Consider the following 12,136-nt stretch of genomic DNA (forward strand, 5'->3'; position numbering starts at 1 on the left):
CGGGTATTTTTGTCAAAGTTAAATTGTTAAAAACTTTCAAAAGCAAAGGAGCCCAGAAATCCAGGTTCCACTTGATTTAATCAATAGGGAACCCATCTGGACCCGGCGCCTAGTTACCTAGGCTCTGATTGATGGCTTCTACAACTTCTAAAATACTTATTTCTATGGGTACCGGGCTGCCTGGGCTAAAGGTTACCTCGCACGGAAGTGATGAGCTATAGATTCCTGAAAAGTGTTCGACCCATGCATCACTGGAGATGTTACAGCTAATTGGCATAGAGGACTGGCCCATGGAATGAAGGTCCATAACTGCTGCCCAGAAAATGTTGCCCTTTTTCTGGCTAGCAGCCTCAGACAATTTGTCCCAGCGTTCACTCAGACGGTCCTTCTTCCTATCTCTGATCACCTCATTATACTTCTTTCTGGCCAGTTTAACTTCTGTTGTACACCTTGGGGTGGCTGAAAGAACCCTACGTAATTTCCTATTTGCTTGTGTGCATTCATGGTTGAACCATCTAGGGGTGGTTGCCATTTGGTGGAGAGGGTCTGGAGAGGAGGATTTTGATTGTCTGACAGAGCTTACCAAAATCCTCAATTATCTGTGCTGATGGTAATTGTAATGAGAGGCAGGAATCAATAAGGGGCATTTTGTCCCTTGCCAATCTTCTAAATATATCGAAGTTATCAGCCCCCTTCCAACACAATCTTAAGTTGCCTGTAGACACCATTAAATTTGTAGCCCCACATTCAATCTGAAAAAGTCGGCCTATTGGCAGTATGTATCGATATCTTAATGAGGTTATGGTCTCCAAAGTTAGAAAGTACAACTTTGGCAGATACTAACTGTTTTTATATCAGAGGGCATACAAAGATAAAATCTATGATAGAACTACAGCCCCTTCCCCTATAAGTTGGAAAATTAGTCATGGTTGACCCTGCAACCAGGTCCATAACGTTGGACAGATTATGGGATCTTATAAACCGGCCGAGTTCTCTGCCTCTACTGATCGATTGGCCATGATAAGCCGTTCCCTTTTCAGGTTGTGTGTCAAGAATTTTAGCATTAAAATCGCCCCCAATAAAAAAAACAGAGGGTCCCCATTATTGGACTGGGTGTCCAAATCTGAAATAAAATCAAAGAGCTTAATAAAACTCTTGTTTGGAACTGACTGAAAATCATTATAATAAAAATGTATCAAATGGAAGTGAATCCCTCTTTTATAAAGCAGTACCTGATAATCTAAACTGCAGGATGGAATTATCTTGAAGCTTCCCCCAGCAGCCCCATTAATCCCTATAAACAACCCTCCTGATGGTCTCCCCATCCTAGGTGTTTGTGATGTCACACTAAAACAATGGAACCCCTCGATGTATAGTTCTTCCGTGGCCCAGGTTTCCTGGAACATGACAATATCATATTCCCTAATCATATTTATCCAATCTATGTTATCAAGTTTTGAACGTAACCATGCAACATTCCAGCTCAATACATTCAAGGTTGCTCCATTGCTACTTTTTAATGTGTATATCCTCTCTGGGGAGCAATCAGGTCTAATCGGTATGTCTAGGGTTGACATATCATTGACTTGTGCAAGAGGTACAGAAAGTTTTTCAAGAATCAAATCCATAGGCAAACTCATTTCATATGTGTTTTCCATTCATTAATTCACAGGAAAATCATAGCTCCAAAATATAACAGTATCCAATCGTCAGCCAAATATAACAATATCCAATTGTCAATCTATATTTCAAACAATGTGATTGAATTATTGATTTTCTAAAGGGATCTATATTGATTTGTGTACTTACCCTTTTTTCTAGCCCTGATGACGTCCAAGTGAGGACGAAACGCGAAGGCTGATGATTGGATAGTGGGGGCGAGGGAGGGATGACCTTGGGTTTGCAATAAAGGTGCTCAAGCCAACAAATTAACAGGGAGAGACAAGCCAGAGCCTAGCCAAGGGTCTGGCTCTGATCTTAGAGCCCATGCAGGAGCCGAACCATGAAAATGTTTGCCATGTAAATCATAGACCAAACAACACGTAAAATATGATAAAGTCTCTTCAAAATTTTTAAAAAGTTAATTTCCTACGCATGTGTAAGTTTTGACATTAATAATTCACATTATAGCTCTGCATTGTAGAGTCTTTATTAAAGTGATACTTTTTAAACATGAAACTTTAGTAAACTAAGAGGCAAGACAATTGTCGCATAAACCCTGTAAAGGCCCAGATTATAATAGAGTAACATTCCTGATGCAAGATTGTTGTTTTTACCTCTTAGTTCATTCTCCTTTCAGCAGTTTATAGCTTGCACTGGACCCGAAGGTATTGGGGCGCTTCACATAATCACCCATTTCGTTACACAAGGCCATCATTCATTGTTTACAGGGATGGAAAAATTATGTGATATCCCAGAATCACAGAATAGCGAGCTGACACTGAGACTCAAACCGTGTTTCCCAGGTCCAAAGTTCACAGCTCTGGCCCTAACACCACATCCAGGGTACAGGTACGGAAGCAGGCAGAAGCCACATGAAGCTCAGCTCAATATGGGCTTGAGGTTCCAGCAGGATCTCGAGCTGAGCCAGGCTTCAGACTCAAGCCTGGCTCAAGTGATGGGATATAAATACGATAAATACATGTTATTGGCCTAATATATACAATATAACCCTATAACTGCACGTTAGCCTTGAATTATTCACACTATATTATTATAGTAAGGAACGATTCACTTTGGCGTAGCCTAAACCAATTGGTGTGACCAGAGCCATTTTGTTTTGTTTCTCCGTGTAAAGCACAGTTTCCCTGAAACCACGTGATTAGGCTTTCTGCACAAGACCACGATGGCAGACCTAGCTGTCTACTCCACTCGATAGTTTGTAGCTCAGGGAAACCCAAGGTCACACCTGCCCTTCTTGTGGGATGCGCACATTCTAGCAGAGTCCGTTCCTGTACTACCCGAGCTACAGATAGAAAGGGAGGCACCTTACTGACCTGCCCCCGGAATAGCTAAGGCCTAGCTGCTAGCAATCAATTGTGCCTTATATGGGTCTTCCTGCTGGCGGACTGACAAGTTGTATCTTTCCTAGTAAGGTGACATTGTGCTGTGTGTGAAACGTATATATGCTTTGCTATGTTTGTATGTAATCAGTCTCCTCTGCGCACCTCAGAGGGTCGTGTAGACTGAGGCTCCCCTATCAGGGCTTGTATCTGCAGAATAAACGATTGAACCTTCTCCATTGCCGACTGACTTATTATTTACGAATACGGTATATGGGCTATTGGTGAGTATAGTCCAGTAGTATAATATTTTGGTTCCTTCACAAGCTTTAAGTAGCTCACCCACCTTTAGTTTGCAACTAGCAAACAAAGCCATCAGGCTGGTGACGACTGACCCAAGTAGGCTTCACCAAGTTCAGCTTGTGCTCTGTATCTCAATTCATGTGCCATGCATGCCTTCTCTGAGGGCTGGGACTGACTAATGTTAGTGACGAAAGGGCTAGCAATTCCTGTTTTTTACAAGCATTGATAACGACCAAAGATTTGGCTTTTGTAGAAGATTCATAAATTATGATTATGTGAAAAATACTGACAAAGTCAAATAGCTTACTATTTGGCTTTGTCGAGGATGGTTGAAAGTAAAAAAGTTTTAAAAAGTGATATGACACGACCACAGTTGACCGAGTTACAGCGCTTTCTTTTTTTTTTTACTTTCAGCAACACTGCAATCTATGTGCATGGGTATCTCTTATGACATCAAATATTACTGCTTGTTCCTTAATTTTCAAGGATGACAGAGCGTGGGTGACAGCCAGAATCCAAATTTTATTTTAGAAAGGTGTATATTACACAACCCTTGCCCAAGTACATAAAGGCCTTCACGCAAACACAGATTATGTTTCATGTATTTTTTTCGGCAGCACAAGGGGATTTGCTGTGAAAACTGAGCGGAGGCAAGGATTCGAACCTCGATCCCCATGTTACATGATCAGCAGCTGCAGCCACTAAGCCCTTCACAAAGGTTGACTGGCCATCTTTATGTTGTTTACTACTGCATTTGGGTTATGTAGTTAATGAGGTAAAACATGCGTTAAAAAAAAAGTGCATGTAATTCTATTGCAAAACGTTGTGTATTACACAGCATAATTTCCTTTTTTGTTGCCACATAATTTAGTTCGCCCTTGCTGCATTATTTGCTTCTCCCCGCTGCATAATTCCATTAGCCCAGATAATATTGTACTGAGCTGGAGAAAAAAAAAATGTTAACATTGGAGTAAAGGTATAAGTTTTGTAGGAACCTGAGCCAGCCTTCTCCACTTATTGTGACTGATATAATGTATTTTCACTTAAAAAACCTGTAAAATATATGAACTTGTTTTCTTCAGGCTGGTATTTATGTTTTTTTTTATTTGACTGATATCCACATCAGGAACGTTGCTTCTTACAAAGACGCTTCAATGATGCCAGAGGATCCCCAACCCTATGTACATGAGAGACTAATAGGGACGGATGAATGCGGGCAGAGGAGACGATATAGTAAGCGAGGGGGTGCATGACAATGTTTGCAAAAATATGCGGTCCGTGGAAGACCGGTAAGCGGAAAGGGTGAGAGGCAGGATGCACTAAATATATTTATAAATTTATTAAGTTTCAAAAAGTAGATTTAATGAAGAAAACCGATTAATCAACATTACTTCGTACATAAAATCATTTAAAGGAAAGAAAAATAATAAAATACACAAATGAAGGGTAATAATAACATATGATTTCATTTAAGTGGAAATGAAGAGTATATTGGAAAATATGTCAAACAAAAGACGAAGAAAGTGTAGTTCATTAAACAGTATTGAGGAACAAAAGGAATGTGCTGTGTTATCACAGCCTGGTAGCATATACATAATATTAGGGTGAAATTTTGAACAATTGTGATATAAAATACAGGATGTTAAGGAGGCTTAGCAACTTCTTGGGTTGAAGGCTGGGGAGTAAAGGATCCCTTCACACTATCATCTAGGAAGTGTGTAACAAGTGAAATTTAAAATGTATTAAAACAAACGTTCACCTTCTCTACATAATTTCTGCATCCTTTTCTCTAGGCTTTGCTCTCGCTCTCTCTTATTGCCAGCATCGGATTGGGAAGGCGAGCAGTCGGGGGATGGGTAGGTGACATCGGGTCACCTGTGAGCAGGTTTTTATAGGAGCTCTGTAAACCAGCCAACTGAATCTTACTGTTTCTTCCCTGTCGGGCAACTGTAATATGGGGTCAGTATCGTGGCCAGGCAGGCTCGAATGGGGTAGCTTGCAGCAACGTCGCTAGGCCAAGGCCAGTACTGTTCTGGCTGCTGCAGACACCCACAACCAGTGTCCCACGCTCCTCACTGGGTTCGGAGCGTGGGGGCCCCCACCATGTAGTTAGCAAGGGGGCCCCTTCAAGTTTTGTCATGCCATTGGTGTATGTTTGCATAGGCCTTGCTGTGAGGCACCTTTCCCAGACAGAAAAATAGCAAGAATGTAATGTTAGGGTCAGAGCTGCCTAATTTGGAACCATGAAAATAGGTTTGAGTCCCAGACTCAGCTCAACATCCTGTAATTGTGGGCAAATGTCTTAATTGCCCAAGGCGTAAAATAGAAATTAATTTGATTTTCTGTAATGTGAATGAATGAACTTTATTGCATCAATTAACAAAAATTGCTACAAAAAGTCTACCAATCACTCTGTGCCCATTAGAGCCCTCACCTTGGATTTTTTCTACCCAAGTCCAAGGAGGGCAGGTCTTCCCCGCCCCCTAGCTGACCGTGATAGATGGGCCAAGCCATGTTGTTTTGTACCCACCACTACATATCCAAATCCATTGCTCTATAGTATTCCAATATCCAATCGGTATGCCCCTTTGGAGGATGTCGATTGACTGTTAGGGATGGACGATTCAAATACAGCTAAATTCTCTATCAGGTCTCTAGAAAAATCCTTCAATCAGTGTTTGATCCCTACAAATCCAGGGCCAGATTTCAACTGTCAAAATAGGGCCACCCAACTAAAAACTAATACCTTAGACGAAACGGAGCTTGGTAGTTCTGAGGGTTACCTTTCGACACATTATGGTTGTCCCATTGTCCAAACTTTGGAGAAAGAAATCATTAATTGTGAACTCTACAAGAGTGATTGTCCCTCTAATGGCCTAGCCCTGGGTAATAGGAGTTTTATTGAAAATTGTGGTGGGTCCTGGATAGGTGATGCTAAAATCTGTATTCTGTCTTGGAATGTGGCGGGGCTTAACAATAAATTGGCCTGCCCTGATTGGAGTCTGTTTATAGCTAAGTTTGAAATTTGTCTTTTTCAGGAGACATGGGCCCGGGAATTTTTTTTCAGGCCGGGCTACTTATCTGTTAGTAATTTGGCATCGATTGGCAAGAGGGGAAGATTGTTTGGGGGCCTGACTATTTTTAATGCCTCTCATTTGGGTTGTACAGAGACCCAATTAAACTCCCCTTCACCTGATCTCTTATGCATTAGACTTTCCTTTAGGTCAAAACTATGTTTAACCATTATCAATGTTTATTCTAGAACCACAAAGCTGGGCAAAGAATCTTTAACTCTGGATTTCCTTGAAAACCTAATTTCTATGGTTAAGGGGGAGTACCTTGATTGTAGCAGGATATTTCAACTGCCAGTATGATCCACTACCGGGTCTGATTGAACCTATTTCCAGTATTGAGGACTCGGTGTGGTCCATCCCTGAGTTGCAAATCTCTCCGATAAGGGCATGGTCACCTTTAGCCCTCCAACTGAATTCCATCATTTTGGCCCATTCCTTGAGAGCCTGTAATGGACAGTCAAAATCTGATTTGGAGGGTAAGCATACGTTCAATCGTCCAGGGCAGTTCTCCCGTATAGACTATATTCTGGTTGAGGCTAGCACCTGGTCTAAGGTCCTGGAGTTTGTGGTTTACCCCGCTACGATAGTGACCATAATGCCCTGGTTCTCAAATAAGATTTCCCTGAGTTGAACTTGAACATCGGACCAAGTGAGGAAATACAGGAGCCACTAATATTATCTAACGATATGAGAAGGTTAAAATGGAAGACTGTAAAGGGTTCTCCTGAATTAATGAGATCACTCTACCAAACTGTCCTCCGAGCCCTTGACAACCTAATTGGTACAATAGATCTGAGGCAGGGCCCTTCTGCAGAACAAATTTTTATTACGCATGCAGGCCTAGTTGCCTCCCTCTCCTCACTCCTCAACCCATTAATGGGAAAATCCAGGAGTAAGAAGAAGATCAACACCTGTTAGGATTCTAACTGTAGGAAAGCATAGGGGGCTCTCTTGGCTGCAATTAAAGCCTCGAATCGACCACTAATTAAAATCAAGAGGGTTGAGTATCATAATCTGCAGTCTGAGGCCAAACAGATGTGGTAAAATACTAAATGGGATGATATAAAAAATGCATTAGGCAGTAGGGACATGAGAAAATGGTGGTCCATAGTTCGTTCTGCTACCAAGGAAGGGCAAATTGTTTCTGCTCCTAATATTGCACCAGAGAGCTGGGTGGACCACTACCAAAACGTATATGCCGCCGCGGCCGAAGAAATCCTTCTAGTTGAACCTTCAGATAAGTTATCACCCCAAAACCTGCTCCCTATCAGGTATCGGGATCATTCCACCACCTATGAATCTTTAGAGTCCAAAATAAGTCTGAAGGAGATAGAGGTAGCTATAAACAGGCTCCCAGTAGGTAAGGCGCCTGGCCTTGATAAAATCCCCGGCAACCTTTATAAAGATCAAACTGGGATATGGGTCCCTTACCTCTATCTCCTATTTAATGCTATCCTACAGGGCGCCAAATTACCTGTCACATGGGTTGGAGCCGAGATTATACCAGTCTTCAAAAAAGGTTCCCCTCTTCTTCCGCTCAATTATCGTCCGATCAGTCTGATTGATGTGAGCCAAAAATTATTCTCACGTATCATTCTTGATCGGCTCCAGAATTGGATGGAAGAACGGCAGAGTCTCAGCCCCTTTCAGGCGGGTTTCAGGGAAAAGACGTCCACGATCGACCAGCTGTTAAGGCTCCAACTACTTTACTGGAAGACCGTGAGAATAGAGGGTGGCAGCCTCTACTTAATTTTCGTCGACCTCAAAACTGCCTTTGATCTGGTGCCCCGTAAAATCTTGTGGGATGTTTTGGAGGACATGGGGGTACCTATTGATCTCCTTAACATCATTAGGAGACTCCATTCAGATAACTTTGCCCAAGTCAGGAGTGGTAAATGGGGCAGTCTTACATCTAAAATCCCAGTCAATAGAGGAGTCAGACAAGGGTGCGTATTGGCACCTACTTTATTTTGTCACCTTAAAGGTGTAAAAGACATTGACGCCCCAAAAATGAGAGGAGAACAGGTGGTGGCATTAATGTTTGCAGACAACACTCTTCTGTTGTCAAAATCTCTCATGGGAATTCAACGTGCCCTGGATAGCTTTGTAAACTTTTGTCATATAAGGGGGTTGGAGATCAATACACAGAAAACCAAATTCATGGTCTGCAATCCAACTAAGACCTGCTGTCCCAATCCCTCTTTGAATGGCATAGCTTTGGACAGGGTCACTGTTTTTGATACCTGGGTATCACTCTTACGGACAAAATGGACTGGGCCCCTCAATTGGCAAAGGCTAAACTGAGACTAGCCCAGATTATGGGTGGTATTTTAAAATTACACCGAGAGTCCTCTTCTAAGCCAGTAGCATCGATTATTGAAATCCATAAAGTCCAAGCCAGGGGAGCAATCCTATATGGAGCTGAATTGTGGGGCCATTGCCAGGTGGGTGGTATTAGTAAGACCGAAAATCAATTCCTAAGATCCTTGTTAGCCGTCCCATCTAGTACTCCCCTCACCCCGTTGAGAATAGACCTTTAGAAGAGGAAGTTGCTTTACGCCCTATTGTTTATTGGCGCAGGTTGTGGGGCACCTGAACTATTTAATTTTAGAACAGCTTTGGAAGAGTTATTAATTCTTCCTGGGTCAGAGAGAATACCTTGGCTTGTTTTTATAAAAAAGGAATGTCTGAGATTAGACTTGCCTGGCTTCTGGTATAACCCTCTTGTTGTCTGCGCCCAGCTGTCTGGTCTTGAATTGATCAAGTTGGACCGCAATAAAAGACTAGAGGCCATCCTTGGTAATTCTTCTCTGGGCCAACTTACAGTTCAGTTTCTTAATCTTAAAGATGCTTATATAGTGGAACCATTCGTAGATTAAATCTTCCCTCCTACAGCGAGGAAATATTATCTTCAATTTAGATATGGAACACTTCCGGTAAGGACCTTCGCCAACAAATGGTCGACTACCAAAACAATAGAATGTCCAGCGTGCGAGGCAAATGAAGAATCTGAGGCCCATGTTTTCTTTTTTTGCCCGACTTACAAATCCATACCGCAACGTTGGCTTATCCAACTCTGTAAAAACTTGGGATTCAAAGAGGCCCTCAGAACACTCAAGAGTAATACTTCTACTCTAGTCGTATTCTCAGTTTCACGCTTTATTGACGCCACAAGGAGAAGATCTTATCTGTAGAAGGAAATGATTTATGTACATTACTTAACTCTTTTTAATGTTGTATATTTTTTTTAATTGTTATATTTGTATTTATTATTAGTGCTCCTTGTACAGAAATGTTTAGGAAGGTTACTATGTATCTTTTATGATCTTTTGATCGAAATAAAGATTAGTTGACTGACTGACTGGCTACAAAAAGTTTCCTATAAAATATCCACAAAACTTGCTTGCTGCAGTAGTCATCATTACCAACTACAAATTTGATGTACTACATCCAGTAAAACAAATCCTGAAACTACAGATCATAGATAATAAAAACACTGAAACCCATGTATCAGTTATGAAAAGAAAAGGGGGTAAAAAGTGCAAAATAGGTATGCACTGCCTTTTCTTTTAAAAAAAAAAAAAACAGGGACTTTCCCCTGTATCGAAACTTCACGAAACAGACAAATTCATATAAAATTTCCAGATGGAAAGGCATTCAAGGACCTCTTTTGGAACAGAGATTCCAATAAAGTGCAGAAAACATACATTTTGTCACAACATGCAAATCAAAGTCTAGGCATGCCCAAAGTGCAGTCTTGAAGTTCTAAAGTGCAAGGTGCGTTACTTAAACGTTCTTTAACTTTGTGTGAAAATTTGGCGAACTTAGCCAATTCCATTGGTGTCTCCAGGCTAAACAAGAGTTCCATGGCATCCTTGCAATTACACGTCCCATATTTTAAAAACAATGGCCTTAGTAAAGTGCGTGTCTGGTGCTCATATAATCGCTGTTCTTGGGCCGAGTTCGGTATATAAAACTACAATAAAAATAACCTGTTTGCTCATGTTTTAAGAGTCTGCAAAGGCTGTGACATAACAATGAAAGAGGATGATTCTTTATCCAATAAAAAAGTCTGCATTCCTTCCTGTCATGGCTTTTCTGCCTTTGTTTAGTTTTAACTATCTGTCATAGAGCATTTAAGCAGCTTTAACCCTATGTTTAACTACGTTCACCTTATGTTTTCTGTTTAAAGAACATATTGCTCAGAGGAGAAAATACCAGCTTTAGGAGATTTTTTCATTTTCTTCCGGCCAGGAGATTAACATACCGGTAATGCTGGTTAAAAAAACGGACATGTGACAAACAGCCACTTCAGTTGTCACCTTTAGGCCACTTTCTTACACCTCGCCAGCACAGCCAAAATGTAGTACTTTAGTTTTCACCAATGTTTCTGGCTCCATACATAATTTATCAAACATTTCTCTAAAACTGAGTGTAATGAGACTATCCAAATACTGTTTCATAAAAGTACGTGATCGGGAACGTGGGGCACTTTGTTGGGAGCGCCTGGCCGAACTGTGATCCCAATACGACCCCCGTTTATAGCCGCTCAAAAGACGGTTTTACTTTCGTTGGAACAGCACATCCCTCCTGAATATGCCCTCGTTTTCAGAGGTGATTCACAAGTTTCGATTTTTTTTTTGTTGCATATTTTATATGGCGCGTACTCGACCTGACGGTATTAAAGCGCTTTACATGAGCACCGTATTTACATCACACATTCAGGCACGGGGAGATTAAGTGATTTGCCCAGAATCACAGGATGTGGACGCGACCTTGAGGCTCGAACCCTGGTTTCCAGCACCACTCCAAACAATGTTATCCTGAATGTTGCTGCTTATGCGCTACTTGATAAACGTATAAAACGTATAAAAATAAACGTATTTTTTCACTAAATGGAACAGGACTAGAACAGCGCTGCTCGTGTCATCCACCAACGCTCCGGTTTTTGAGCGAGAACGCCCCCTCTTACATTCTTCTCAGGGACAGACTCTTGGACACGAGCCAGATGCGAGTCTCGGCGCCCAGGAACACGTTTTAGATACTTCATTCACATTCCCGTTACTCACCGGGTTGTAGATCGGTTGCTGGTAGGCCATTCTGGGGACACGATTTCACTTCACTGCCTCTGCCTGTTTCCCGAGAAAGACTGAACCCGGGTGCTCTACTGTAGACGTGCTCTTGCAAAGTTCAGCCCAGCTTCCTCGTACAGTAAGTTTCGTTTCTCTTTTAGAGCGGTTGGCTTTCTCTAGGGAAACGAAGCATGCAGTGTTAACCCCAGAGATGCTGAATCCTCGACCTGGGATTTTGCGGTAATGGGAAACAGCATTATGCGGTTGGGTTGACTAAATTATGCATCAGGTCACGTGATGGGTTGTGTTCCAGTGCAGTAAAGCGAAAATCACGTGGAAAACACAGCGGGCACACACATCGCATAATTTCAGTGCCCCTGGCTTTGCCGGGCCTGCATAAACGCATTCAATCAGTGTTTTGCACTGCAGAAAAACGAGTGGTTTGCATCACACTGAACGGGGACAACCCCACAACACACCGAAGTACCATTCCTAATAGATGTTTTGACTTGAAACATGCCTCAAAGAATATCTGATTCAACATAGAGCAATGTGCTACATAATACCACGCTGAAACAAGCATTTGCAATGCAATACATCTCACATTTGCGAGAGTTTGAGCTATTGGCGATGCAAATGACAATGTCTTTTTACCCATTTGTATTTTTTTCGGGATGAATGTGGT

The 12,136-nt window shown here is 41.8% G+C and overlaps 1 protein-coding gene across 16 annotated transcripts in view; it reads right to left on the reverse strand.

Moving 5' to 3' along the window:
* The window catches only part of LOC147692138 (galectin-4-like), a 379,836-nt gene extending 368,226 nt beyond the window's left edge, over positions 1-11,610 (reverse strand). For 12 of the 16 annotated variants that reach the window (XR_015299996.1, XR_015300005.1, XR_015300004.1 and 9 more), the window contains exon 1: positions 11,449-11,610. Coding sequence is in view for 2 of the 16 variants with exons in the window: in XM_086938440.1 (XP_086794566.1) it covers positions 11,449-11,478 (30 nt within the window). In the remaining 14 variants the exon portion in view is untranslated. The remainder of the gene's footprint in view (positions 1-11,448) is intronic. The other 4 variants (XR_015300008.1, XR_015300006.1, XR_015300007.1 and 1 more) reach the window with 1 other exon arrangement.
* Between the last annotated feature and the right edge of the window lie 526 nt (positions 11,611-12,136).

This window comes from Lissotriton vulgaris, chromosome 9 (genome assembly GCF_964263255.1).
Source record: "Lissotriton vulgaris chromosome 9, aLisVul1.2, whole genome shotgun sequence".
NCBI classification, from domain to species: Eukaryota; Metazoa; Chordata; class Amphibia; order Caudata; family Salamandridae; genus Lissotriton; species Lissotriton vulgaris.